General features: G+C 32.7%; 4 protein-coding genes and 1 long non-coding RNA gene across 9 annotated transcripts in view; 3 read left to right on the plus strand and 2 right to left on the minus strand.

Annotated features, from left to right (window-relative positions):
• Positions 1–331: 331 nt before the first annotated feature.
• Positions 332–2,882, plus strand: cyc (basic helix-loop-helix ARNT-like protein cyc). Of its 2 annotated transcripts, none has more exons than XM_036360527.2 (6): positions 332–748; positions 853–1,152; positions 1,238–1,371; positions 1,429–1,743; positions 1,821–2,247; positions 2,315–2,882. In XM_036360527.2, exons 2-6 carry the CDS (start codon positions 1,085–1,087, stop codon positions 2,574–2,576), a joined length of 1,206 nt encoding a protein of 401 aa, XP_036216420.2. In that variant the 5' UTR covers positions 332–748; positions 853–1,084; the 3' UTR covers positions 2,577–2,882. The 2 variants fall into 2 exon arrangements, with proteins under 2 accessions (XP_036216420.2, XP_036216421.2); XM_036360528.2 differs by having other exon boundaries at positions 332–714.
• Positions 2,883–3,028: 146 nt separating this feature from the next.
• Positions 3,029–5,211, plus strand: LOC106616398 (uncharacterized). Of its 2 annotated transcripts, none has more exons than XM_070110929.1 (4): positions 3,029–3,261; positions 4,002–4,156; positions 4,220–4,376; positions 4,443–5,211. In XM_070110929.1, exons 2-4 carry the CDS (start codon positions 4,027–4,029, stop codon positions 4,936–4,938), a joined length of 783 nt encoding a protein of 260 aa, XP_069967030.1. In that variant the 5' UTR covers positions 3,029–3,261; positions 4,002–4,026; the 3' UTR covers positions 4,939–5,211. The 2 variants fall into 2 exon arrangements, with proteins under 2 accessions (XP_069967030.1, XP_014088521.2); XM_014233046.3 differs by lacking the exon at positions 3,029–3,261 and adding an exon at positions 3,591–3,704.
• Positions 4,927–6,605, minus strand: LOC138857645 (uncharacterized). The gene is made up of 2 exons (XR_011396825.1): positions 6,359–6,605; positions 4,927–6,298 (listed from the first exon to the last, which is right to left on the minus strand). It is a non-coding gene; the product is annotated as an uncharacterized lncRNA (long non-coding RNA).
• A 51-nt stretch (positions 6,606–6,656) lies between these two features.
• Positions 6,657–16,357, plus strand: Cyp305a1 (Cytochrome P450 305a1). The gene is made up of 2 exons (XM_014233043.3): positions 6,657–7,181; positions 14,738–16,357. Exons 1-2 carry the CDS (start codon positions 7,088–7,090, stop codon positions 16,141–16,143), a joined length of 1,500 nt encoding a protein of 499 aa, XP_014088518.1. The 5' UTR covers positions 6,657–7,087; the 3' UTR covers positions 16,144–16,357.
• Positions 16,358–23,802: 7,445 nt separating this feature from the next.
• ftz-f1 (ftz transcription factor 1) overlaps positions 23,803–26,505 on the minus strand; it is a 96,623-nt gene continuing 93,920 nt past the window's right edge. For all 3 annotated transcript variants that reach the window (XM_070112202.1, XM_036360482.2, XM_070112204.1), the window contains 3 exons: positions 24,372–24,630; positions 24,167–24,267; positions 23,803–24,085 (listed from right to left, as the gene is read on the minus strand). In XM_070112202.1, the coding sequence (XP_069968303.1) occupies positions 23,936–24,085; positions 24,167–24,267; positions 24,372–24,630 (510 nt within the window). In that variant the 3' untranslated portion in view covers positions 23,803–23,935. The remainder of the gene's footprint in view (positions 24,086–24,166; positions 24,268–24,371; positions 24,631–26,505) is intronic.

The following is a 26,505-nucleotide window of genomic DNA, read 5'->3' on the forward strand; positions in this document are numbered from 1 at the left end:
ATTAAATATTGAATTTTATTTTTATTAATTTTATAACACATGCATACATATTATTATCATTTTTGTCATTATTTAAAATTTAAATTTTCTAAACGTAAATTTTTTTTGTACTTATTGATCGCTTGAAAGCACAAACTTGTATAGCATTCCCTTTCAAATATATCGTTGCAGTGTCTCTAATTAGATATTTTGAATTATTACAGCAAAGACAGTTATTTTACTATAATATTCACTTGTATAATTTCCTTTAATTTATGTTATTTAAAGTTTGTCTAATCTACATATTATTTAAATTTATTACCTCAACTTTATTCCTAGTTATTTTCTTGAATTTGAATGCAGTTTTGTATTTTTTATGCATTAATAATACAACTGTCGGTTTATTAACAACTGCTAAAATGCCCGCTTCAAAAAGCTCTTCCGCAATCACTTACCTAGTAATGTGCGAAACCCTCTGATGCATGCCAAACGCTGATTCCAGCGAGCGTAGAGCTTTTGCAAGAATCAATCATTACTAGTTTATGGGTTGTCATGGATGTAAACAAAGCAGAGGGGTGAAAGACCAGCAAGTTATTCACAATGCAAATGCATAGAGATATCTCAGTTGCCACCCTCCGTAACGCGCCAACCACCCGCTAGCGCTTGTGCAAAAGTTCAAAGCTGTCGTTTCCATTTGTCAAATGCATTTTTCCATTACTTGTAATGATTGAAACTGTGCGTTATGCTGTATTGAGTTTTTTTCTACAAAGTCTATACTAATAGGACAGTAGAGCAGATAAAATAGTGCAATTTTCAGTGAAAATATTTTAGATGACCAAAGAGTAACACATATATGTATTTATTTCTTTAAAGGTTTATAAGCGTGTAAGAATAACAGTGATTATAAAAAGGCAAGGAGGCGCCACAAGTGGGCGCAGTGTGTGTGGCATAATTGAACCATATGGTTTTTTCTTATAAGTAAAGAAGCCGGAAAAACTACAATCCATCAAAATACTATATTTGTAGTCGAATAAATTAAGTTTAGAAATAAGAAAGTCATAGTAGAGTACTCAAAGAGGTCAAAATTAGTGTTTACAGCGCTGCAATGGACGAGGTGGACGATGAGACTTTCGATGATGCCAAATCGGCGCGCACTTCAGATGAGAATCGCAAGTAAGCATAAATCAACTCTTTATTTATGATAATTAAAAATATGTGTTATTGTTTTTTTTATGTCAATTATTGTATTTATTTACAGGCAAAATCACAGTGAAATCGAGAAGCGACGCCGTGACAAAATGAACACCTACATAAATGAGCTCTCGTCCATGATACCGATGTGCTATGTGGTACCACGCAAATTAGATAAACTAACCGTACTTAAATATACAGGTTTAATATAGTCTAGTCGACTATCTGTAGAAAATTTGAATTTTTTTTATGTCACAGTGCAGCACCTGCGCAGCATACGTGGTAGCGTGCATCCCTACAGTGGTGGAGATTACAAGCCATCGTTTCTCTCGGATCAGGAGCTTAAAATGCTGATACTGCAGGCGTCTGAGGGGTTTCTTTTTGTAGTGGATTGTGATCGTGGACGCATTTTATATGTTTCAGAATCGGTGTCACAAGTGCTGAATTGCTCGCAAATGGATCTGCTCGGACAGAGTTGGTTTGACATATTGCATCCGAAGGATGTGGCTAAAGTTAAAGAACAGCTTTCTTCGTTAGATCCGTGCCCGCGCGATCGGCTGATTGATGCAAAAAGTAAGTAAACCATTATAGACCCACCTACTTATATTTACAAAAACAAAAAGGTTAAATTTGTGAATTTTTCTTTCTAGCTATGTTACCCGTCAAAACCGACATTCCACAGAGTTTATGCCGCCTTTGTCCGGGTGCGCGTCGCTCATTCTTCTGCCGCATGAAACTCAAATCAAATAATAACCAAATTAAAGAGGAATCCGATACATCCTCCAGCTCGCGTAGCTCCACAAAGCGAAAGTCCAAGCTGAGCGTCGACCATAAATATCGCGTTATACAATGTACTGGTTATTTGAAGTCATGGACACCGATTAAAAACGAAGAACAAGATAGCGAAAGTGAAGATAATTTAACAAATCATTCCAGTTTAGTGGCTATTGGCAGAATACCCCCAAATGTTTTGGAATCCAATGTGCCGCCGTCTTTGGACAACCATCCCAATATAAGGCATGTGCTATTCATCTCAAGACATTCCGTAGATGGTAAATTCCTCTTCATAGATCAAAGGTATGTCTCCTAATGAGTCACTTTATCCATTTTATTTACTAATTTTATTACCAAAAACTTCACTTAGAGCTACACTGGTCATCGGTTTCTTGCCGCAGGAAATGCTCGGCACCAGCTTTTACGATTATTTCCATCATGAAGACATTCCCGCTTTGGCCGAGTCACATAAAATGGTTATACAGGTGCCGGAGAAGGTGACAACTCAAGTCTATCGTTTTCGTTGCAAGGATAATACGTTTATACAACTGCAAAGCGAATGGAAAGCATTTAAAAATCCATGGACCACTGATATTGAGTATATTATAGCGAAAAATACGGTTTTCCTTTGAATTCGTATTCATCAGATTTTTAGATACAAATAAGCATATTCATCAGATTTTTACATACAAATAAGTATATTCGAGTGCACTCAAGCGGACTTGTGCCACGTATGTATACAATACATACATATGTGTATTTCTTTCATATGACTTAACATACTATAATTGTACTATTTGTGCTAATCGTATGAGTTTTCATATATTTCTGTAGGAATAAGTTTGTCACATAAACATTTTACACACATACGGAAAAATATCATGATTCACAAATACATATTCATCAATACACATAGTTTTGTGTATAAAAGGACAAAATGTTTGTTATTATAAATACTGTTTTAACGGTTGTTTAATTGGAAGAGAGGTAAATCAGTTGTTATCGAGGTCTATCATGCATGAGTGGGTTCCCCGAAATATACGCAAAAAAACCCAACACTTATTTTTTCCCACAGTGGCACCACCGTCAGTTATTGCAAACAATGAGCATTTTGACAACGTTCAATATATATTGTGGTATTTGAATCGTGATCCATATCGATGATAGATAATTCGCGAGTGAATAATTACGAGCTGGCATTTATTCGAAATTAATCGATTTTAGAAACAAATATGATTTGCTTTATTATTTGTTCGGTTGCTTTTTTTTTATAAAATGTCGAAATTAAGCTGAAGAAAAGTTTCTATGATTTTGAAGGTAAAAATTCAAAGGAAGCATTTGATCAAAAAAATACTAGCAACAATTGTAAAGAATTCACCGGATCTTTGAAAATTATAAATATTTTATATACATAGATATAATTAACTAATAAATCTATATTAAAAATCGCACGTTTTTTATTATTTTAAATGTTTGTTCCGTCGTATTGCGAATTTACATACATGATGTTGTGGATCGGGCGATCCACGGTCCGCGATCCACGATTTTTATATGGAAATATGTTGCATGCTGCGCGTTCAATAAATATCGCGCTCAAAATATATTGACCCTGTAGTAGTCCCCAAGAGTTTCATGTCTTATATTTATACATATCAAAATTTTAACGTTATCCATAACTGCAGCGAAGTAAACATGGGATAAGTCAGAAGGGACACTATTTAATAATTCGTATTTTAATACTTTTAATATTTATGGATTCAGTAAACTAACATAAGTATTTCAAAGATTTATTTCGGTCCAATTGAAAAATGGACAGATATAAAAAAAGATAAATAATAAAAATAGCAACAGCTGATGTTCACAGCGTAAAAGATGAGAGTTGCCCAACATTTTGTTTCGCTTCGCTTTGCTTCGATTTGAAAATGTTTTGTTTGAACGTACTCGTACAGCGAATTTATTTGGAAAGGCAAAAGTCTGAAGCAAAGCGAAGCCCCAATTGTATTTACTAGCTTTAAAGGTAAATAAAACACGCTAACAATAAATGTGATGTACAATAGTGTTTAAGTATTTACGGAGAAAACAATGGAGGTGAAGTTAATTGAGGCCGTTAAAGTCCATCCGTGCCTGTATGATAGGAGCTCGACAGACTTTCGCAACCAAATGTTGAAGGAGGAAGCATGGGAGGCAGTAGCGATTTCAACAGGAGCCTCAGGTTTGTGTTTGTTATTTTTCCAGTGCCAGTAAAATAATTATTCACTTTCCGTTACTTAAATAGTGGAACAGTGCAAGCAGCGATGGAAATCACTACGCGATAGATTTGTGCGGGAAGTGGCGTCGCAGCAATCGAAGTCGGAGACTACTGCGGAGGAAAAGAATGAGTGGTGCTACTTCGAGTTAATGCGTTTTTTAAAAAAACACCTTAAACCTAGAAAGTTAGTAACAAATTTATTTGTAATTTAACTTTTAATACGTTAATGATATTTAACTCTTATTTATAGAATGAAATCATATACACAAGCGTGCATCGATGACGAGCCAATCTCCATTTACTCACCTGCAATAACACAGAGCGACTCATGTCAAACAACCGACTGCGATTGGATAGAATTTCTGCAGGACAGGAGTGTGTTAAATGATAGCCAAAGCAGCAATAAGTCACCTAAATCAAAAAAAGGATCAAAACGCCAGCGGCTGAGCGAAGAGGCGCAGGAACCTTGCAGTCAGCCTGCTAAGGTGAAGCGCAAAAATAAGGTATTTTCAGTCATGCTTGACGAACTTCTGCAGAAAAAATCCGAACAAGTGCAGGAAAGCAGGAATAATACAAATGAACGTGCCAACTATCTTTGCGGCAGTCTTGAGACGGTGTTTTCAGCAAAAAAGGAGTCAAGAAATAGAGCATTTTTAGCGATGCTGGACGAACTTCTGCAGAAGAAATCAGATGAACTGCAGGAGAAGTTGAAAATGGAAATTCTAAACCATGTATATAATTCTTAATAATTTTTTATATATGTATTTCCTTTATGTAATAAATATTTTTAGATATGTGAAATATTAATATATTCGTACATAAGTCTATATTGTATATATATAAGGTTCATATATGTAAATTACAAAAATAGTAACACATTAATATATCCATAAAAATTATTTAATATAATACATAAACACAATAAATTTAAAAAAATTTATGAAATTCAATTGGTCTAAAGTGGTGACTAATAAAAATAACTCTTGAGATTATCCCTCAAGGCGAACGCACTTTTTGAACATTGTTTGCCTTCATTTGGCCAAGTCTTGTCAGCGGTGTTCCAACTTCCTGTCACCACATATGTATTTGTTGTTGACAGTAAAAACTTAAAATTCAACAAAAATTTATCAAGTATGCCACGATTGCAATCATTCAAATGTTCAGACAAAAAAAAAATAATTTAGAATATTATTTATCGATTGTACATAGACGCTGCTATTGCACTAACTCAACATTTTTTTTGCCAATTTGCGGATGTTCGAAAATATAAAATTATTTTTACTATATTTGATTTTCTGAATTTTTTTTAATTGTAAAACTTTATAATTTGTTATAAATCATAGTTAGTACGATAGAAACATACATATATAGAAAAGACTCACATCAAATGTCAAGTAAATAAGTTAAGTGGGACATGATAAATCATGTGAAACTGTTTGAAAAAAGTTGTTTCGACCTCCGGAAAAAGAAAATTTGGTCTAATCCGGTTCAGAGCATAGTATTCTTGAAAGGTTAAGCTTTGAAAATAAATAACAAAAATGGAGTTTTTAGAACTTCTACATTAAAATACATGTATATAACCACAATTTGAATTGGTTGGAAATGTATTTTTGAAGCTTAGTTTAATAAATCTCTTGAGATGAAAATAAAATACGAAATATTTAATGTCAGAGAGAAGCACAAAAACTCAAAGCGTTCATTTTGACTTAACCTATATTCACCTCACTTCGATGTTACAATTTGAACTATCAAGAAGTGCGAGCAAAGTTTTAAGTTTGTAAATCAGTAAACGTTCAATTATTCTTAAAACCGAAGGGAATTATAAAGTTTGAATTTCACAGTGTTTTACACATTTGGTTTAAAAAGAAAGTATATTTTATCTTGATTACTTTCACAATAGAGAATAGTCTAGACGCCAACTCAACTCTAACGTTGCCTTCTATTCAAGCCGGTTAGAATTTTTGACACAAAACTATTAAACACTTTGATATTCCAACTCAGAACCAAATGAAAAGCTTGCCCAAACATCGACAAACCACTACTACTACTTTAGAACAATGTATACCCGAATGAGCCATTCTGTGGGATGTATTCTCCGTTAGATATCTGTATTAGCAAAAGTATGGTATAATCAAGTTGTGAATTATTCTAATTGAAAGTTATTACCTTTTACTTTATCTGTCTATTTCTCTCTCTCTTTCCCCTTTACCTCATGTCGGTACGGCCATGTCTTCTCTGATCCATCTAACACCTATCCCAAAATAGTAGCCCGTCTTAATCTACTTATGTATTTTTCTAATACTATTTACACGCATCATATATTCTAAGCACAATACGTGTACCCTCTAAAAATTACAGCAACAATATGCAAGCTTGCTAATCAAATCGTAATCGGGAGAGCGTGCAGCGTCTAATGCATGCGGTCGGCATACAGAAAATCGCCGGTAGTTGGCCGCGCTGACAAAAGATAAATAAATAAATGAAACACAATGCAAATACAAACGAACAGTAATATCAAAAAAAAAATATGAGAAAAAGCGACGGAATTAAGAAATTAATGAATTGTTCGTTAAACGCCAGCGCTTGATAGGCCGCAAGAGCCAGACGCCGACGATCAGTTTTCGCTGAGTTATCGGCGCGAGAAGACGTTTTATAATAATTTGGTCGCTACAATCGACGTAACGTTTTAAAGGACCTACAAATACAATCAAAAAACCAAAACTAGTAGTTAAAACAACTTGATATTATAAATTAAAACAGTGATTTATGGTAATAAATTAAATTGTTGATCGCATCGTTTCACGTAACGCGCGCGTGTTATCGGATCGTGAAGGAATATTAGAACAAAAAACTGACGAGTCTTTCACAGCAGCTGCGCAATTTTAAACTTTAGATATGAGTGTTGTACTCTTCCTGATCGCCACTATCGTGGGTTATGTGCTCTACTCATTGATCCAGTCAGTGAAACGTCCACCAAATTTTCCACCAGGTAAGAAGAGACGATTGAAGATGTAAATAAAAACTCTAAATTATCTCAAATTTCATTCGATGTTTATACAATAAATACAGGCTGAAAATGTATGCGAACTTTGCGAAATCTAATAATTGTAATGCGCGCGTAATCTCTATAAAGGCAAATTACTTCCCGAAAACTGTACTAGCTGATATATCAGTAAATTTGTATGTAGGGTTTATAACTAGTGTTAATTGTATTTCCTTGTGAACTTAATTCAATTTTACTTTAGCAAATTCGTTAGGCTGAGGTGTCGGCATTTCCGCTTGGTAGTCCATGAAACTGAAATCTTTCAAAACAGTGGTGAACTGCTGGATTTAAATTCACGAAGCTGCTTATGTATCGCACTCTCGGCTTGCGAAATGAAGCTTGCGACTTAAAACCTGCTCAAAAACCCATTGACATTTATAGTAAGAGTAAAAAAGTTTAGTCTGACATTGTTCAAATAGTGTCAAGTCGCACATCATTAATAGAAAGTGAAGCTCGATCTAACGATTAGCCTAGATTCAACCAACATATTCAATTGACTTGGAAGTTAGTCGTCCAGTTTCAGAACTTGATAATGAGCTTCTTAAAATATAACCTCACTGTCCATCTCTGCGTTCATCTATTCTGTACTCCGAATGGGACATTCTTCTGTATGGAGTGTAATTATATTCAATTGCATAGGTGACTCAAAGTCTCCACATTACTCATAATAAAAGTTGGACAGTTTGTTGCATATCGCTGAGATATATTTCCGAGCTTCTATGAGATTGAGAGAAAGTCGCTATTGAAAACTATGAAAAACATATATAAATTGTTTACCTACTTTCTCAAAAATTAAGGCCTTATGTTCTATCAAGGAACTATGAGAAAAAAAATCTATACATACTCGTATGTACCTCAACAACTGGCAGTCAGTTTGCAATTCGTCATTACTGCTGCGAGATGGTCACGAATGCTAGATATCGTATGACTGTATGGTATAGATGATCCTATTAGTTTTACAAAGTTAAGATCATTACCTGATGTTTGTAGTAGTATTCAAGGCTTTTAACTCTCCTTCTCTTGTCTGTAGCCGAAAAACAAGAAAAAACGTTAACTTCGTGAAGATACTTAAACAAATAAAAGATTTTTCGTACAAGGACTTTAGTTTGATCAGTCAGTTGTATGGCAGCTATATGCTATAGTGTCGGTGTCTCGAATTTTCTCGGAGATTGTAGCGATGACTTGGTAATGCTCTCATCCATATTTCTTGAAGAGAACTCGTCAAATGATAAAGTTTTTAATACAAGCACTTGGTTCCGATCATTAAGTTTGTATGGCAGCTATACAAGTATGTTACATTTGTCCGATATCGGGGGTTCCGACAAATGAATTTCATACCAATATCTCAAAAACTGAGAGACTAGTTCGCGTATATACAGACGGACAGACAGACGGACGTGGCTAAATCGACTCAGCTTGTCACGCTGATCAATTATGTATGTATATACTCTCTCCGACGTTTCTTGTTGGGTGTTACAAACACCCTGTTCAGGGTAGAATACGTTTTCAATATAACCAAAATGGTAGAACAGATGGATAGTACGTAAGCGGGAAATATTTTTAAGTTCAAAAAGATATTTTTTTTAGTTTTTAATTACAAACTTGGATATAACATTTTTTACTCTTTAAATCCGGTATTTTAATCTAAAGTTTTCATTTTTAATTTTTAATTCAATTTTTGGTAATAAAAACTAATTTTTAGCGTTTTAATCAGATATTTGGTATTAGCAATTCGAAACCTATTTTTAATTAAGATGTTCGAGATTACAAAATATAAACAAAAATTTTATTTGAATGTTAATTTATTCACATTTTTAATGCATTATTTGCAACCCTGATCAGAACAGTTTGAACCAAGTGATATAGCCCACCTACATATATCCACAACCATTTTTCAACTAAATAATTGAAATAAAATGGCCTAAATTTTAATTTAACTAAATGTGATATGAATTTTTTTTCATTTTAGCATCGCTTGTTATATAAATGGGGTCGTCTGAAAACAATGCATTCAATAAAGTGTGAATTTTCCTTTTATTATTTGTTTTGTAGGCACGTTTCGAAATGAAAGCAAACAACTGGAAACTGATTAATTTATTCAAGCCGAACAACTTTTGATTATATTAATTATGCGGGGGTATTTTAAAAACAATTTTGTACAATTTAATTTGGAAAATTCATATTATTTTATGATTTTTTGGTAGCGATTGTGTTACAACTCACCAGACGATAAGTTTACACCTTTTTCATTCAAAAGCATTGATTTTTAGAAAAAGTTGTACTTTATTCAAAATTAATTTTAAAAAATATTTGAAGGACCTGATCCAGTACATTGCAAATTAATAACCAAAAATGCTGTAGTGAATAACTTCACTTAAATAAAAATTGACAGAAATAGAGACTATCTTTTATCGGTTTTATTGTTTTTTTTTGGAGAGTGTTAGACAGAAAATATATTGGTTCGCGACATCATGAACAAGATAAGATTTGTTTACAATTAATATGAAAGTTTGATATTTCATTTTGTTTATGATGTAACGTGTTGGAATATTTTGTTTTTAATTAGATACTATGATAGATCCATAGAATGACATATGGTTGAGGTCGAGGTAATGACGTCATATTTTGCAATATTATATTCGCTTTATTGTTGGTGAAGCTAATGTCGTTTACATTTCAAGAGATACTTAAAGGTTTGCCATATCCTGACGACGGAAGTTGCCATCGAGCCCATGTGCTATATAATAGTAATCAACAAACCTACGAATTATAACGTGGCTGTCGTCGTAAACAGGCTATGCGTCGAAGTAACTCTAATAAAACTATTGAGCTGCTTCTGCTTTTTGTGGCTGAAGCTTTGATGCTAGCTGAGTGACAGAGTTCAGCTGATTAGTTTTTTTTTCTTGTCAGACATTAAATGTCGGACCACGATCGCTATATGAGAAAACTTACATAATATTGTATATACAAGTATATAATTTAGCGTGGACGTGGGCACACTGTACACAATGTACTCCTAATTATGTTTTTACACGGTTTGAAAATAAAATTTTTACACGATTTCATTTTTGATAAATACGTTTTTTTATGGTTTTTCCTTAAACAAATCCACCGTGTAAAAGGAGAATTAGGTGTACTCGGTTTTTAAATACTGCTAACTATTTCGCGATAAAGCATTTGCTCCACATTCTACTCCACAATAAAATGTAAAAAATTAATTATTTTAATTCATTATTTAAGGTAAGCAGCTGAATATAATTCCATAGTTGACACATATACATGTAATATATGTATGTATATACCGGTGTGCACAAAAAAATATTAAAATTTCGAAAGAAAAATCGCACACTTTTTAAACAGGTTCGTGTGTCATTAAACTGCATTTACTCGTGTAATATGTACGAATGCTTTTAAAAGCTAATTAACTATATTACGTCCCACTATTCTTCGTATTCAAATAAAAAGCAAAAAGTCCAATAAGAAATTATGTACGCGTGCAGCCAATAATTTGTTCAGTTATCCTTTGAGAAAAAGCGGAAAACCCATTCGAAGTACCTTAATGGCCTCGTGTCATATGTGTATGTATGTATTAAGACGCGGTGTTTATAAATAGCAACTTCCTCTTTATTTATCTGACATACATAACACATACTTACCTTTGTGATTGTACGAAAGAAGTTTGAATTATAAAAGTATCTGCTTTATTAGTCCAAAGTTCGAAAATGACAACAAAAATAAACATTCAGTTCGTAGTGTTCTGATTACTTATGTATATTGCTTTGCTGTTGTTATTGTTATATAAACTGATGGGTGTTAGTAATCTATTAGCCATACTTCGATTCGACGCACGCTCGAAAAAACAAGTCACGGCAAAGGCTGTCAATTATCATCAACCAGAGGCCCGTCTGAGGACGTGCAACCATTTGTGGTGACGGGTTGTTGCGGTTGCCAGGTGTCGATTTAGCTAATATATATGCACATACATATTTGCATTTACATACTTTTAACATTATGTATAAAATACACGTAGCGCTCCAATAGATTTCCGTTCGATTGGGGTATGGGTTTCCTATGATAAGTTACAGGGTTTCACGTCTAACTTACAGAAATTATAAATATGTGTGTTCTGAGAAGTGTAAGGTTATTCTATTTTTATACTCTTGCAACATGTTTCTACAGAGTATAATAGTCTTGTGCACTTAACGGTTGTTTGTATCACATAAAACTAATCGAGTTAGATATAGGGTTACATATTTATAAACGATCATGATGACGAGACGAGTTGAAATCCGCGTGAGTGTCTGCCTGTCCGTCCGTCCTTCTGCCTGTGCAAGCTGTAACTTGAGTAAAAATTAAGATATCGTAATGAGGTTTTGTATACGAGTTTCTTGGCAAAGAAGTAAGAACGAATTCATAGATGGGCGTAATGGGACCACTGCCACGCCCACAAAACGCCATTAATCGAAAACATATAAATTGCCATAACTAAGTAATAAATTAAGATATAAGACTGTAATTACGTACAAGGGATTGCAGTAGCAGGGGACAAATGAGGAGTAAACATTTTTAAAAAATTTGCCTATATACATATCTCCTAGACCAATAAAGCAATAACAACCAAATTCCCTTGAGGTAAATCCATCAAAAACCGACAGTACAAAAATGGATAAAATCGGATTTTAACCCCACCCTCTCCTCATGTAACGGTTTTGTTAAACGGTACTAAAAGCGCGATAAATCAATAACTATATGCTTCAGTTTACAACCAAGATGGTACAAGAAGTCTTTATAGAAGCCGGTATCAAAATTGGACGATGGGCGTGGCATCGCCCATATTTAGGTGAAAACCCATATCTAAGGACCTACCAGACCGATATCAATCTTCGGTATGTGATTTCATTCTTACATTCCTACATTACAGTGTGGAAATGGGTAAAAGCAGACAAAAACCACGCCTACTTCCCATGTAGCAGGAGTTTAAATGGCATCTGATTCTTTCGCTCTCCAGTATACAAATCAAGAGCTAATCGATGTATCCGGATAAAAGTTTGCACAAATAGTTCCCTCAAGATATTTTATCTTACGCCCAAAAATTGTCAAAATCGGACCTTAACTTTTGAAGAACCCAGACGCCAAATATGTGGACTCCAGTGCGTATGACTGACTTTATGCCGAGTATATCGGTCAATCAGTGAGATATATTATTGAAATTCGCAAAAATGGGTTGAATCGGGTCAATACTTCCCTTAGCCTCCATATACCTAATATAAAGATTTTCGAACTTTCAGTTGAGTATATCGGCCAATGTGGGAGTTATTTATGAAATTGCTTGAAAAAAAGTTCTCAAGTATACCTGAGCAATTTAAAAAATTAATGCAATCAGCCCTTCCTTTTCTAAGCCCTTAATATATCCTGTATAATGATTTCCGAATTCCCACCTGACTTTATACCGTACAGGTTGGTCAAAATGTGTGATATTTTAATGAAATTAAGTGGACATGTTTTCTTAATCGTTATAAGATTATATTATATTAATGGTTTACCGCTCAATATAAATGAACTGTATGAATAATAATATAATAATTCCGAATCTTTGCTTGACGTTTTTCACATCAACTCAGTATATTTGATTTAGCTGCTTGGGTTGAGTTTATATCACATCAGTATATGTATCTCATTTGAGGATGATTTTAATATACTTATAGTAATAAAACTAAGGCAGTCTATGACTTTCAAAATAAATTAATATGATACCAAATTTGATTGTAATCCATTTAAGATTTTATCGAACAATGAAGTTGAACCATTTCGAGACATTTTTTAATATAGACAACACCTGAAGGTATTTAGCCGGCTTTGATCCTTATAAGTTGCAAAAGTATAAAATGTTCGGTTACATACGAACTCAGGCCTTCCTTAATTTTTCTTATTGTTTTTTGTTTTTTTGTAAAATGTAAGTTTGTAGAAAAGGTAGAAAACTTAACGTTCATTTGTCGAGTCCAAGCTCACTTCTTGATGTGTCGTGATTGCGAATATCGAAAGCTCGATTGAATTGGTCAATAATTTCATGACAGAGTAGCTCCTTAAAGTATCTAGGAAAGCGATTATTAATACATATTGTAACATTATAAACATTGTGTTTAAAGCTCAATTTTCTTAAAAGTTTTCATTTATAGTGCTCGTTTGATGGTTTCTAAATCTAAGGTAGATATTAACATGCTAGTCGTTATATCCTTTCGAAAGTTTGACCTTTTTCAAAACAACAATTGAAAAGCAGGCATTCGGTATAAGAAAAATCTTCCGCGTAGAACTGTTGTAGTACATTTCTTCGATGTAATCGTGTATGAGTTATAGCAGAGTAATTGTGATTTTGTGAATTTATACCTTCAAGAAAACTCGCCTCTAAGAAAAAAAAGTAATTATCTTTCCATAAGATCGTGGTGAGATTATATTCTTATATACATATATGTATACCTACAGAATCATTTCCAACCACGATGATCCACGACGAAATTTGAAATAATGTGCATCACTAACTGAAATATGCTCTAAATAGAACCTTTAACGAATTGGTATGGTTCTACAGGAAAAGAAATTACTCGATTTAGAGATTTAGTTTCAAAATCCAGCCACTCATTGAATGTTTCATTGCTCACAAGGACACGTCTTAACTCTGTGAGATTATGCTCATTTCAAAAAAAATACTCTCCAGTTGTAAAGCCCTCTTATATATTTTTTTATTCCATCGGATTCAGTTTGTTTTCAATTCCACATTCTCGTGTATTCTACAAGTATATCGCTGGCACATCTATTTTTGTCAACTAATCACAGAAGTTCAATACCGTAGTTCAATACCGTGTTACTACGAACTGAAATCGATTGTGAGCTATAAATCAACTTAACAAGGAAATGTACGTAATTATCGAATATATCAAAAAAAAAAAAACCTACCACTGATATGGTATTTTGGTACACCAAACTACTGATAGCTAGTTTTGGACGATAGGTATTTGTTTAACATTGATTTGGTGGGCTATCTACTACTTAGAGCCTTATCTTCACAAACTTCAAACTTTTTTTGACTGCTTTCTAAGGAAGCTAAGAATTTAAAAATAGTTTTTCGCAGGGCGCATTAATAATTCCTTCTCTGCTTTTTGCGTTTGAGCTCTGTTCTCTGAAATTAGATAAGGTTAAAGGAAGATTTTTTTTTGTAGGTTTACATTTTTTTTTAAGTAATCAATCACTTCTACGTCTGAATAATTTTCATCTCAAATTTGAATTCGCCAAAATTTCTTTGGCTTTGCGAACACAATAAAAATATTAATTACTGATATGGATCCCGGAGAGTTACGGAAAATGCTTCTCTATCATAGCGGATCTCCAAAGTCGCTATCCACCTTATCGGTTTAACTGCAGGCTAGTTTTCGATCTTCCTACCATATTTACATTTACTCACCACACTTTCATGTAATAACCACATGTTTATTTTTGTACAATTACAGGTCCCGACTTTATACCATGGATGGGCAACACCATTCAACTGCGCAAAGAGGCACGTGCCAGCGGTGGCCAACATTTGGTGTTTGAGAAGTGGTCCAAAAAGTACAACAGCGATATTTTAGGTCTTAAATTGGGTAGCGAATACGTCGTGGTTGCACTTTCGTATCCATTAGTGCACGAGGTGCACACAAGCGAAGTGTTTGATGGACGTCCCGATAATTTCTTTCTACGCCTGCGCACAATGGGTACACGCAAAGGCATTACCTGCACCGATGGTCAACTTTGGCAGGAGCATCGCAGTTTCGCTATGCGACAAATGCGGCATGTCGGCTACGGACGCACAGAGATGGAGCAGTACATCGAAAAGGAAGCAGACAGCTTGCTCTCATATATCGATGAGCTGGAGGGAGAACCTACCTGGCCGGGTTCGTTTCTGGCGCCGAGTGTACTCAATGTGCTCTGGACTTTGACGGCCGGTAAGGGTATTGGACGGGGCGATAAGCGTTTGCAAAAACTATTGGAATTATTGAATCGGCGCTCGAAGGTTTTCGACATCTGTGGTGGCGTATTATCACAAATTCCTTGGTTGCGTTATGTCGCGCCCAACTGGACCGGCTACAATCTGATCTGCCAAATGAATCAAGAGATGCATGCATTCTTCTTGGAAGCGATTAACGAACATCGCGCTAGCATTACGAAAGAGAATGCCGAAAGTGATCTAATCTATGCTTACATACGGGAGATGAACGAACATAGTGATGAATCAGAGAACACCACTTTCAGTGAAACCCAATTGACAATGACTATTTTGGACTTCTTCATTGCCGGCTCACAAACCACCAGCAATACCACCGATTTGGCGTTAATGATGCTTGCCCTTAATCGTGATGTTCAACAGCGTGTTTATGATGAAATCACCGATAATTTGGAGAAACATAAAATTCCCGTTAATCTTTGTAATCGTGAATACTTTCCATATACGAGCGCCTTTATTATGGAAGTGCAACGCTACTTCCATATAACACCAATTACCGGGCCGCGACGTGCCCTGCGCAATACTACACTCGGCGGTTATAATGTGCCTAAAGATACAACTGTGCTGATTGGTCTGCGTGTGGTACATATGGACAAAACGCATTGGGGTGATCCGGAAGTCTTTCGACCAGAACGTTTCCTCGATGCTGAGGGTAAGATCTTTCGCGATGAGTACTTTATGCCATTCGGTCAGGGTCGTCGTCGTTGCCTGGGCGATGCTTTAGCTCGTGCATGCCTGTTTTCGTTCCTCACCAAAATTGTCCATCGTTTCCGTATCGAGTTGTGCGAAGAGGCAATGCCATCTGTGGTGCTACAACCGGGCATTACGCTGACACCAAAGCCATACAAAGTACGATTTGTAAATCGACAGTGAACTTCGATGGCTGATCGACAAATGGATTACAGCATTCCCGAATTTTTAAAAGGATCTTTGACTTTTTACAAACATATTCGTTAAACGAATTGGACTTGCTTGATCGGCATAATATACATACATTGCTTAGAAGACTATATGTATACTTACCATTGTAGAATATTTTATGTAATCTTTATTTATATCGAAATATAAAATTTAGTAGAGAACTCAATGTTATATTTGTAATGTTGTAAAAAATTTGTTTTCTGTACACTGGAGCTATAACTCAATAGAACGGGCGAGAGCCAAGTATTGAGTTAGAGTTCGCCGGTCATAAGAACCACACCACACTTAACGATTTTGCCTCCAGACTTGACTAGATATAGGTAAACTGGGAACAATCTAAAACTTTTGAGTGAAAGGAAAACATGATAGGGTTCTACAATTCGTAGGTAAGATGGATTGATTTGGCAGAATGTAGTGTATGTGCAGAGATTCGAGCAATCTTACGCAATTACCTTTGCGAATTCCTGCCTTAAGTGGGTTCAGATGGGATACATTTCATGGTACCGCAATGTTTAACTTTAAAAGAAATTTAGCAACTATTGTAGAAATAGCTCAGGAGTTTCATCAAATCTAACGAGTTCGAGTTACTGAAAGGTGCTTATTTGCGTTTTGACTTGGGCGCATAACGAGTTATTTGACATCTTGCTGAATGAGTACGTATACCTTCTTATGTCGAAAACTACTATATTTAGGCAAAGGCAAATGTATACAACCTGTAAATTTGATCTTCTCAGAACTAAGGTCACCGCCATCTTCAAATTTCGACAAGGGAATATACACAAATTTCTAAATACAGTCAAACCTAAAATTTTGCTGGGTGTTATGTGCACCTGTCTGTTATATTAGAGATAGGCGAAACATTTTATGACATTAAGAAGACTAAGTTCGGCCGCTGCCGAATATTATATACCCATGGAATTTGCAGGGATCAAAGGCAGGAAAATATTCACAAGTGTCTGCAGAATTGTATTTTAAATTAGAACGACGAAAATCAATACATGTATACTGCATATAGGAACTAGTACAATTAATGGATCGATTTCGCCCATTACGAACACAATAATACTCGTATAAAGCTTTGTTTTCTTGATTTTGTTGAGATATCTTACATATTGACCGATATATACGAACCGGTTAACCGGGCGTTCGAAAATCATTATATTAGATCAGATATATAGAAGCCACGGAGAAATTAGTTCGATTGGTTTCATAACATTATGAAACTTAGGACACGTGCTGGCGCCTATGGCATTTCTTCGTGCCTATCAAACACAAGGTTAAAGTGGGGCAGCCCGTGAAGCGGTCTGTCAGGCATGCATTGTGGCTAAACTTCTTGCCATTTGTCAAAGTTGTCTGGGGAAAGGCGAGGTAGAAACATTTGGACATCTTGGAAGTCAAAACTTCGGTGTACTGGGAAGAGTGGGAAAGACTCTTCAACTTTTTGAGGCATTCAAATCACCTGAAACAAAACTCCCTTTTGCTCAAAGCCGGGAAAGCTGAAGATTTCTGACACTTAAGCTCGGCAAGTGGATTATAGCTTGCATTCAATTTGTTGCTAATAGTACAATAACAACAACAATAAAAACCAATTACCCTATGATCGATACTGCTTCGATTAATAAATATAATCGATAAATGAATTTCGTTAACATTTGCATTTAGCAACAACAATTACAACAAAACATACGACATGCGAGTTTAAATGAGTCAGGAGTGTAATAGAAGTTTATTACAAAATGTTTTAATATTTTTTTGTTGTTTTTGTTTGAAACACATCTCTGAGATGAAAATGATAATTGTTATATTAATAATAATAATAATAACAGCAGAATTAATTAGTAGTTATATTTATGAACTATCTGTGTGTGTGTGTGTGTATCAACGTTTTGTTTTGCTTTTGCTTTTTATTTTTGCATTTCTCATTTCATTTGCTTTGTTTTGCTTGTAAGTATTTTATAACAATTAAAACTTAAAACTTTAAAGATTTTTTTCTTTTGCTTATATTTAAAATCACTTTTTTAACAGGTTCACATTTTTCATTTCGTTACACGGTGTTCAACAATGCCTATTTTGTAGTTGTTTTTTTTTTACTTTAAATTTAATAAACTATATTATATTCTTAATTTGTTCTAATATATATGTATATGTATATTTGTTTTTTTTTTTGTTGTTTTTAATATAATTTTTCTGCTCTTGGTTTCTTGTTTTTTTTTTAATATACACATGTTTACTACATACATACATACAAGTATGTATATGTTGCTTTTGTTCTAGTTTTTCTTTTTTTCAATTTTTTCTTAATCGTACAGTTATTCTTAAATAATATAACAGTTAAATTTTTATGCACAACTACAGCAAAGGACTTACATACATGCATGCATACATACATATGTACATAACACTCTGACACGCTTTGCCAAACATACATACACATATACAAACTGGCAGAACTGCACTAGTAGTATCACTGTTGTACACACTCACTCGCATACAAAAGACACATGTGTATTTGCTTTCTTCACACTTGCCCATGTAAACATATGCGAGTGTGTGTTTTTTGGTGGGCGCTTTGAGCTTCCGCACATGCCTACTAGTGCGTTATGCCCAAACTTTTTTCCCTTGACATATGTTTTTTTATTTCATGATATTTTCATTTTGTATTACATGACATTTTTTTAAACTGAAATCTTTGCTTTGACATTTTTATTGGTTTTTGTATTGCGAAATTTTTAGTTTCAATTACATGACACTTATTTTTATTTATGTCATGCTATTTTCTTGTCATTTTATATTTATCTGCTGTTTCTCTACAACTGCCTTATTTGCTATGCCCAACCAACTGCTTTGCTTTTGCAAAATACTTATTTAATTTTTTCTAAAAACATTTCAACATCTGTTCCGCCAATCTGTTGTTTTTTTGCAATAACTTAACAAAAATCAACAATGTAAAAATTAAAAATAAATAATTTTTTTTCAAAAAAGAAACAACATTTTGGGTTTAAATTTTTTCCAATAATATTTTTCTTAGCAATGTGCATATATACTGCTGTTTTTGCATTTACCTAAAAAAATTTAAAATACCAAGAAAAATTAAAAATTAATTTCAAAATTTTTGGTATTTAAATTTTTTTCCAATAATGTTGACGTATGTATTGCGTCAATGTTTTGTTTTTTTATATTTTCTAAAAAAAAATTTAAAAAGTCAAGAAAAATTTAATAATTAAATAAAAACCGTTTATAAAACATTTTTTTAAAATTTTTTTCCACTAGCGTAGATTCTGCCAATGTGTTGTTGCTTTTTTGCATTACCCTCCATTTTCTCATTACCTTTTGAATTCAACATACATATGTATATATGTATAAACATAACTTGATCACTTGATGTAATTATAAGGTACGCGCTTCACTTACATTAATTTTCTTTTTTAACTTTAATATGCATGTTTGCATATATGTATGTATGTATGTATATACATATATTTATTTAACATAATGTTATAGCTGAGAAAACTACACTTTAGCCAGTAAGTAATAGCAGTGGGGAGTGTTTGTGTTATATTTCAATAAAAACTAGTTGCTTCCGTGTATGTACATATGTATGTATATTTGTATATACTTTAAATATGCACTTTTGTATTTTAAAAATTTTAATTTTGAATTTTATTTTTTAAATTTATATTAATCTTAATTTTTTGTAATTTATTTTTTTTTAAATTTTTACTTGATTTATTTTTATTTATTATTATTTTCTTAATTTTTAATTTTTTACTTTAGTTTCAAACCTTTTATTAATCACCTCATTTGAATTTTTTTGCATGGTATGCATGCCCATAATTGCAGCTGAACAATTATTCGTTGAACACAAAGGTTAATGATAGAAAAAAATAATACTTTTGCACATACATACTTACAAACAAACATACACGCATATTGGCTTTTGAATATAAACAATTTAGTAAGCATACAAAACAGTTAGGCATTTGACAGTATGTATACATATATGTAAGTGTGTGTGGTGTGTACGAGTATGTGTGAATTTGTGTTGCTGCAAATGCATTGCTCTTATTTTATAAGCGCACTGCAACTACAACAACAACGCTTAGGACACTTTGAAATAAATTACTGTTAATTGCGTTGTTTTTGTAATTTAGTTGTTTTTGTTTTGTCGGGAGCAAAGGTTTCTAGCTAAAATTTTGTTTTGCATTATTTTCAAATAATTTTTGCTTTATTCGTCATTATTTATTTTGTACACCTATACTATTATAAACCTTAAAGTTAATATACAAACATACACATATATTTATAATAATAGTAATAATAATATTTATAGAATGATTTTTTGAAATAAGAAAAAGACACAAAATCGCTTAAAAGAGCATCAATTGTATTTGTTTGTGTGTGTAATTATGTATATATATATAAAAAAATAGTGAAAGAAAAAAAACAACAACAACAAAACGTTTTTCATGAACTTTTCAAAAATTTGCGAGTAAAAAACTACTTAAACCAATAAAGCCCTAATTACATATATATCTACTACATACATACATATATAGTATATACGTATATTGTATGTATGTAAATGTACATTATATATAATACACTAATTATAACAATTAATAACATTAGAACACTATTTAACATTAATCATACAATCGTCAACAAATTTAGTAAATAATTATATATATATGCAAGTGTGGTTGTATATATGTATTTGGATTTTTTCTTTACTTTTTTCGTTCGTGTTTTGTTTTAGTACTTTTTACATATATGCATATATCTATAATTTTGTGTACAGCTTTTTTATTGTATACATTATTTTTTATATTTTTTAGCTTAAATTTTTCGAAAAAATCAGGTAGTTAACTTTATTTACACATTTATAAGCAGCAAAAGTTTTTATAATTCTTTACTTTTTTTGGATTTTTGTATATAATTTTTTTGTTTTCAATCACTTTTTACTCTTTTTACGAAAGCTGCGCGTTTGTGTATGTACATACATACATATATACATTTTTGATTGAAAAAAAAAATCTAAAATGCAAATAAAAAAAATTTTAATCTTGAAAAGCATATAAAAAACGTTAATATATGTACATACATATAAAATAAAAAATTTAAAGTTTTTGATGTAAAAATAAATAATTTTTTAAATTAAAATAAAATTGGCGGAAAAATATGTGATGAAGTAGAGGCCGTAAGGACAATTATTGTCTGAATCTCGTTAACCAGACAAGTGCTTTAAACCAAGTGACTGTGAAAATTGTCTAAAAGCGTGAAAATACAAATTTTTTTAAACCATTTTCGTTTAAATTATTGAACTAGAAACTTTGAAACATGGCAACTCTTAACCCTACTTTTTATTTCCTGCTTCATATTTACTGCACGGTTTCAAAGCTATGCATCTGGCTGCTTTTTTTCACACATTTCTTTTAAAAAATAAAAGAAGCAAGTAATAATTTAAAAATCTTTGTCAAAAGGTTGCCCTAATAAAAAGCACGGAGTTGGGTTATATGTATATGTATGTTGGTGTATAGTAAGTTTAATTATTTTTTTAAGTTTAAATTTTGAAATAATTATTTTTCTTTGAAACGAACATAGAATATTTTCAAGAAATTGGCAAGCAAAATAAAATAATAATAATTAGTAATCAAAAAAATAATAATAATAAAATTAAATAAAAAAATTAAAATAATAACAAAATGAAAAATAGATTTAAAAAAATTGTGTCCCAAAAAGTTCCCGCCAAAACGTAATAAATGATATTTTAGATAAAACTTTTCAAAATACCATATAAACGAATTTTGTAAAAATATTTTTTAATTCCCTTTTTTTATTTACTGCGAGCTTTATACACATTTTTTGTAATTTCTATGCCAATCTTTTGTCAATAATAAAAAGTTTTAAAATGTGAATATTGTTTATAAGCACTGAACAGTTCAATTTAAAGTCTTAAAAAAACTAAATATATATGACAAAAAATAATACTTGATTCAAAATCTTTCAAAATTTAAAATAAAACAGAGCTAACAAAATAAAAAATTAATTAATTAACTAATAAACAGCTTTCTGATAAATTAAAAAACAAAAAAAAAACAAAGACGTAAAAAGTTACATTAAAAATCAGAAAAACCATGTTAAAAACTAAAAATCGATAAAGTTAAAAAAAAACATTGAAAACAAATGCTATAAAATCGTAAATTAAAAAAATTATAGAAAAATTATAAATTTTGAACAAATGGTGAAAAAAATAGTGAAGCCATTTATTCTTTTTAATATTTACAATATTGCATGATTTAAATTTTTTCATTACAGCCTGTTGCACTCAACATTAAAACATAGAAACAAACAAACGTTTTGTTCTGACCTTTTGCATGTTTTTCGCTCGAAAAAAAAACTCTCATTTACGAAATAAATCAAAGCAAACAAATATTTATATTGAATTTTACACGCTATAACCACAACAAATGTTCCTGCCCTGTTCCTGTGAAATTAATTAAAATGTGTCAATATTTTCTTATTAAATTGAATTGAAATTAATTAAAATATACAAATTCTGTTTTTATTGTTTTTTTTTTGCATTCTAACCTCAAAAATGTTTCTGCTAGCTTTCTCTTCTAATTGAACAACAGCTGTTGCACTTTGCATAACCACCGTAATATTTAGCAATTTCTGGAAGATTTTTCTATACAATTTTCTTTCTTTAAATACAAACTTTACTCTGAGGTCAGGTACAAATTTTAAAAATTAATCATTCTTCGTCAAAAAGCTTTTTGGGTCTCCTCGGGTATTTGTTGCTTCCAAAAAATATTATAAAATAATTATTATCTATGTACACACATACACACACAATACACGCACAGCTTTCGTCCTTCGTTCAGCATTGATTTGCGATGCGATTTTTAGTTTGCTTTTAGCATTTTTCTGCAATTTTTTGCTTAGTTTTCTAGTAATTATGAATAAGTGGTTTGTTTACAGATACATTACTTGTTTTTGTTGTACTAAATTTAGGCATAGAAGTTTACGATTTGAATGCTTAACAATTTAAAAGGTTTTTCGAACACATTGTTTGCTGTGTTGCTTCTCCGTTACTTTTGCTTATAATACAATTACATACATTTACACATATACATACATATGTGTATATATATATCTATATATCATTTAATATTTTAATATGAATAAACGCTTAAGCTATATCAATATACATATATATCCATTTGAAAAATATATTATTTATCTTTCTCTGCCTTAACTGTAAACATACATACATCTACGCGCTGCTCGCTCATTCGTTCTACGTTTCATCTGTTTCTGTTTCTTTTTTTTTTGTATTTTTTGTTTTTGTTTTTACATTCTGCAGTTGAATTGCATTGGTGAATGGGAATAACGTAAGTTCCAAGTGCTAATAAATTACTCTCTAGGCATGTAAATATATATATATATATATGCAGCTCTATCGTATATGTGTTTGTAGCTTAACATACCAATTGTTGTTTTTTTTTGTGTTTTTGTTTACTGTTAAATGTTTTTGTTTTATATTTTAACTTTATTTCTTATGATTTAAAACTAAAAACCAACCCTGGATTTTATTCCGCGTCATTCGACAACCCTCCGAAATTGCCGCCTGCCGCATTTGAAGCGCTTTCGTCGTCCTCTTACATACATACATACATATACATATATATCTATGTTGAACAATCCTTCCTTTACATGTGTACATTTATAAGTAGGCCCAGCGGATTTATACTTTCCGTTTTGCATGCAACATTTCCATGAGTAGCGTCTGTGTGGGCGCACTACCGGCGCAGTGTTTCGAATAGAGATGATCTTCGCCTCGCGAAGCCATCGCATGGATGTCAGGCAGTATGCTGAGTAGCCGCCGGAATTTATCCTGACCGAAAAAATTGTGAAAAATTAATTAGAAAAAATTATAAGTTTCGATATCAGCTCTAACAAATCTTCTTTTAATTACCGTCACTGATGGATAACAGGTCAGCGTGTAGTCCAGTAGCGCAGCTTGTACATTCTCTTGACCCTCCAAGACCGTCTTCTTATTGACAATACCACGCACATCTAAATTAGAGGCCAAATTAGTATATTTTATATTACACATTTTTATTTTAATTTTTTATTATTATTTTTTTAATTAAATATTTTATGTTTCTGTTTTTACCCACCTGGATTGAGTAGTATTAGGAATTTCATACACACATAATCGCCCATGTCGAATTTGAGGTCTTGCAGACGATTTTGCAGCTCATTGAAATAGTCAGCCAATTGCGGTACACCGAGCAGGCCCAACCACAGTAGATTGAACACTTGACCGTTATTCAATTGCGTCTCATCGGGTAGACCATTGTGTATTCGTTGATGCAAATGATCGAGCACAAGCATATCGGACCAGGAATGCTGCAGCAATTTCATTTGGTCATCAACCTGTGGCAAACGGGAAATGATTTGATGATGTTAAATAGTTTTAATATTTTTAATTTGAGTTACAAATGCCTAAAAAGTATGTTTAGAAAAATATATTTGCAAAACATCTTAATTTGTATACGGTTTTGAAAGTATTCGGTCTATAACTATAACCATGCTGTTTGCCAAGAGATGGCGTAACTTGATTACTCTTTCATTGTTCCAATATTCCAAACATGTGTTGGAAAACTACGGTCCCTCTGCGTCTTTTTTAGTACATGTTATTCATTTGAAGCGTAAGCAACAATCATTATACATTATACTCAAATTTGTATGCATATCGAACGTGCCTGAAAAAGTATTTTTGCGGAGAGTTTTTTTTATTATTTGAATATGAAAAACCTTCAGCCGAGAGTCATGGTGTTTTGGTGGGAGCTTCTGATGAACATGCTCTAGTTAAGTGAACGTGTCAAAAGTGGTACGGGCGATGAAAAGAGTTTGAAGATGAGGAACTGGAAGTATTCCTCGATGAAGATTATTGCCACACACGATAATAGCTCTCAGAATCTTGGGAGACACATTGGGTGCCATATGAATTCAGACCGGGAGACGGTGAAAGAAGATTTTGTCAGAAGTGCTGCTTGAATGCTACAAAATAAGTTGCTTTGGCATCGGATTGTGACTGGTGTAATCTGGCCAACCAGACAAATCAACTGAATATCCATAATGCCAAGGTAATGTTCTGTATTTGGTGGGCTTAGAAGTGCGTGCTGTATTATGAGCTTTTAAAAAGGAGTGAAAAGATTAATGGGGAACGCTCTCGATAACAACTCCTCAACTTGAAGCGAACCATTGCCGAACAACGCCCGGAATTCGCGACTAGACATAGGACAATAATTTTCTATCATGATAATGTTCGCTTTAAGTTTCTGCTCTTAACACTCCGTTAAATATATTTTTTAGATTTTCAGCGAATTTATTTGAAAATCTTGAAACTAATTTCTAACGCCTAAAAATATGCTATATTTAAAAAAGTAAGCTATTGAGTTTTGAAATTCCAAACACTGTTTTTCAGGTTAGATTGAATGCGCTTTAGTTAAAAAATAATTATAAATTGCTTAGTTATATAAATTACCAATAAAGAAACTGTCATGTTTGATATAACTGAGAAAATAATTGATTATTGAAACCTCTACCGATTAGATTAGGTTGAGGTATTTGGAGAGACATATTGTAGTTTGGAAAAGTAAGAGTTATGTTAAAAAATAACATATATCACTCTATACTTTCAAACAACCCTCTTCTAATAAATAGAGCGTTGCTCGGCAATATGACTCTCGAGTTTTTAAGATCAGTTTTTGGAGGTATATATGGAAGGCGAATTTCAAACTCATATAATAAAATGGGACCTCTATCTATTTCTATCCAAGCAAGCTTAAATAATATTCTTTTGACCAGTTAGACATGCCTATAGAATATTACGCTTTGCAAGAAGCACGTAAAAAGGAAAGAGAAATTTTATTCTTAGGGAACTCTGCGCACGAACTGTCATTACTTTCCTATCCTTAAATTCGAGGAATCAAAGTGAAGGAGGTAGTAGAAGAGATATAGAATACGAGCATAAAAATTACCTCATCGGGTGGAGTTAAGATAATCCACATTCTTTACGAAGGTGAATGCACAAAACAAATTTGATAATCCTGACACAACTAAAGCGCAAAGATATTATTTTCGGGGCTGAAACAGTATGACCCATAACGCGTTAACTTCTGGCTATAAATATCTCAAACTCTTCTCCTAAATTTTATTTACTTGATTTGACCACAACTTTAATGTGTGCTTCGCGTAAAGCGGTGCTTTAAGTACTCAGCTGAAAGCTTTAGCAATGACAACGCG

The sequence above is a fragment of the Bactrocera oleae genome, chromosome 6 (assembly GCF_042242935.1).
Source record: "Bactrocera oleae isolate idBacOlea1 chromosome 6, idBacOlea1, whole genome shotgun sequence".
Classification (NCBI taxonomy): domain Eukaryota; kingdom Metazoa; phylum Arthropoda; class Insecta; order Diptera; family Tephritidae; genus Bactrocera; species Bactrocera oleae.

What these genes read in the sequence shown, in the direction of transcription:
- cyc (XM_036360527.2), top strand. Translation starts at nt 1,085, where the DNA reads ATGGACGAGGTGGACGATGAGACTTTCGATGATGCCAAATCGGCGCGC. An exon ending in ACTTCAGATGAGAATCGCAA is followed by an intron (nt 1,153 to 1,237) that starts GTAAGCATAAAT and finishes ATTTATTTACAG; the next exon opens with GCAAAATCACAGTGAAATCG. An exon ending in TTCCTCTTCATAGATCAAAG is followed by an intron (nt 2,248 to 2,314) that starts GTATGTCTCCTA and finishes AACTTCACTTAG; the next exon opens with AGCTACACTGGTCATCGGTT.
- LOC106616398 (XM_070110929.1), top strand. Translation starts at nt 4,027, where the DNA reads ATGGAGGTGAAGTTAATTGAGGCCGTTAAAGTCCATCCGTGCCTGTAT. An exon ending in GATTTCAACAGGAGCCTCAG is followed by an intron (nt 4,157 to 4,219) that starts GTTTGTGTTTGT and finishes TTACTTAAATAG; the next exon opens with TGGAACAGTGCAAGCAGCGA. An exon ending in AAACACCTTAAACCTAGAAA is followed by an intron (nt 4,377 to 4,442) that starts GTTAGTAACAAA and finishes TCTTATTTATAG; the next exon opens with AATGAAATCATATACACAAG.
- Cyp305a1 (XM_014233043.3), top strand. Translation starts at nt 7,088, where the DNA reads ATGAGTGTTGTACTCTTCCTGATCGCCACTATCGTGGGTTATGTGCTC. An exon ending in TCCACCAAATTTTCCACCAG is followed by an intron (nt 7,182 to 14,737) that starts GTAAGAAGAGAC and finishes GTACAATTACAG; the next exon opens with GTCCCGACTTTATACCATGG.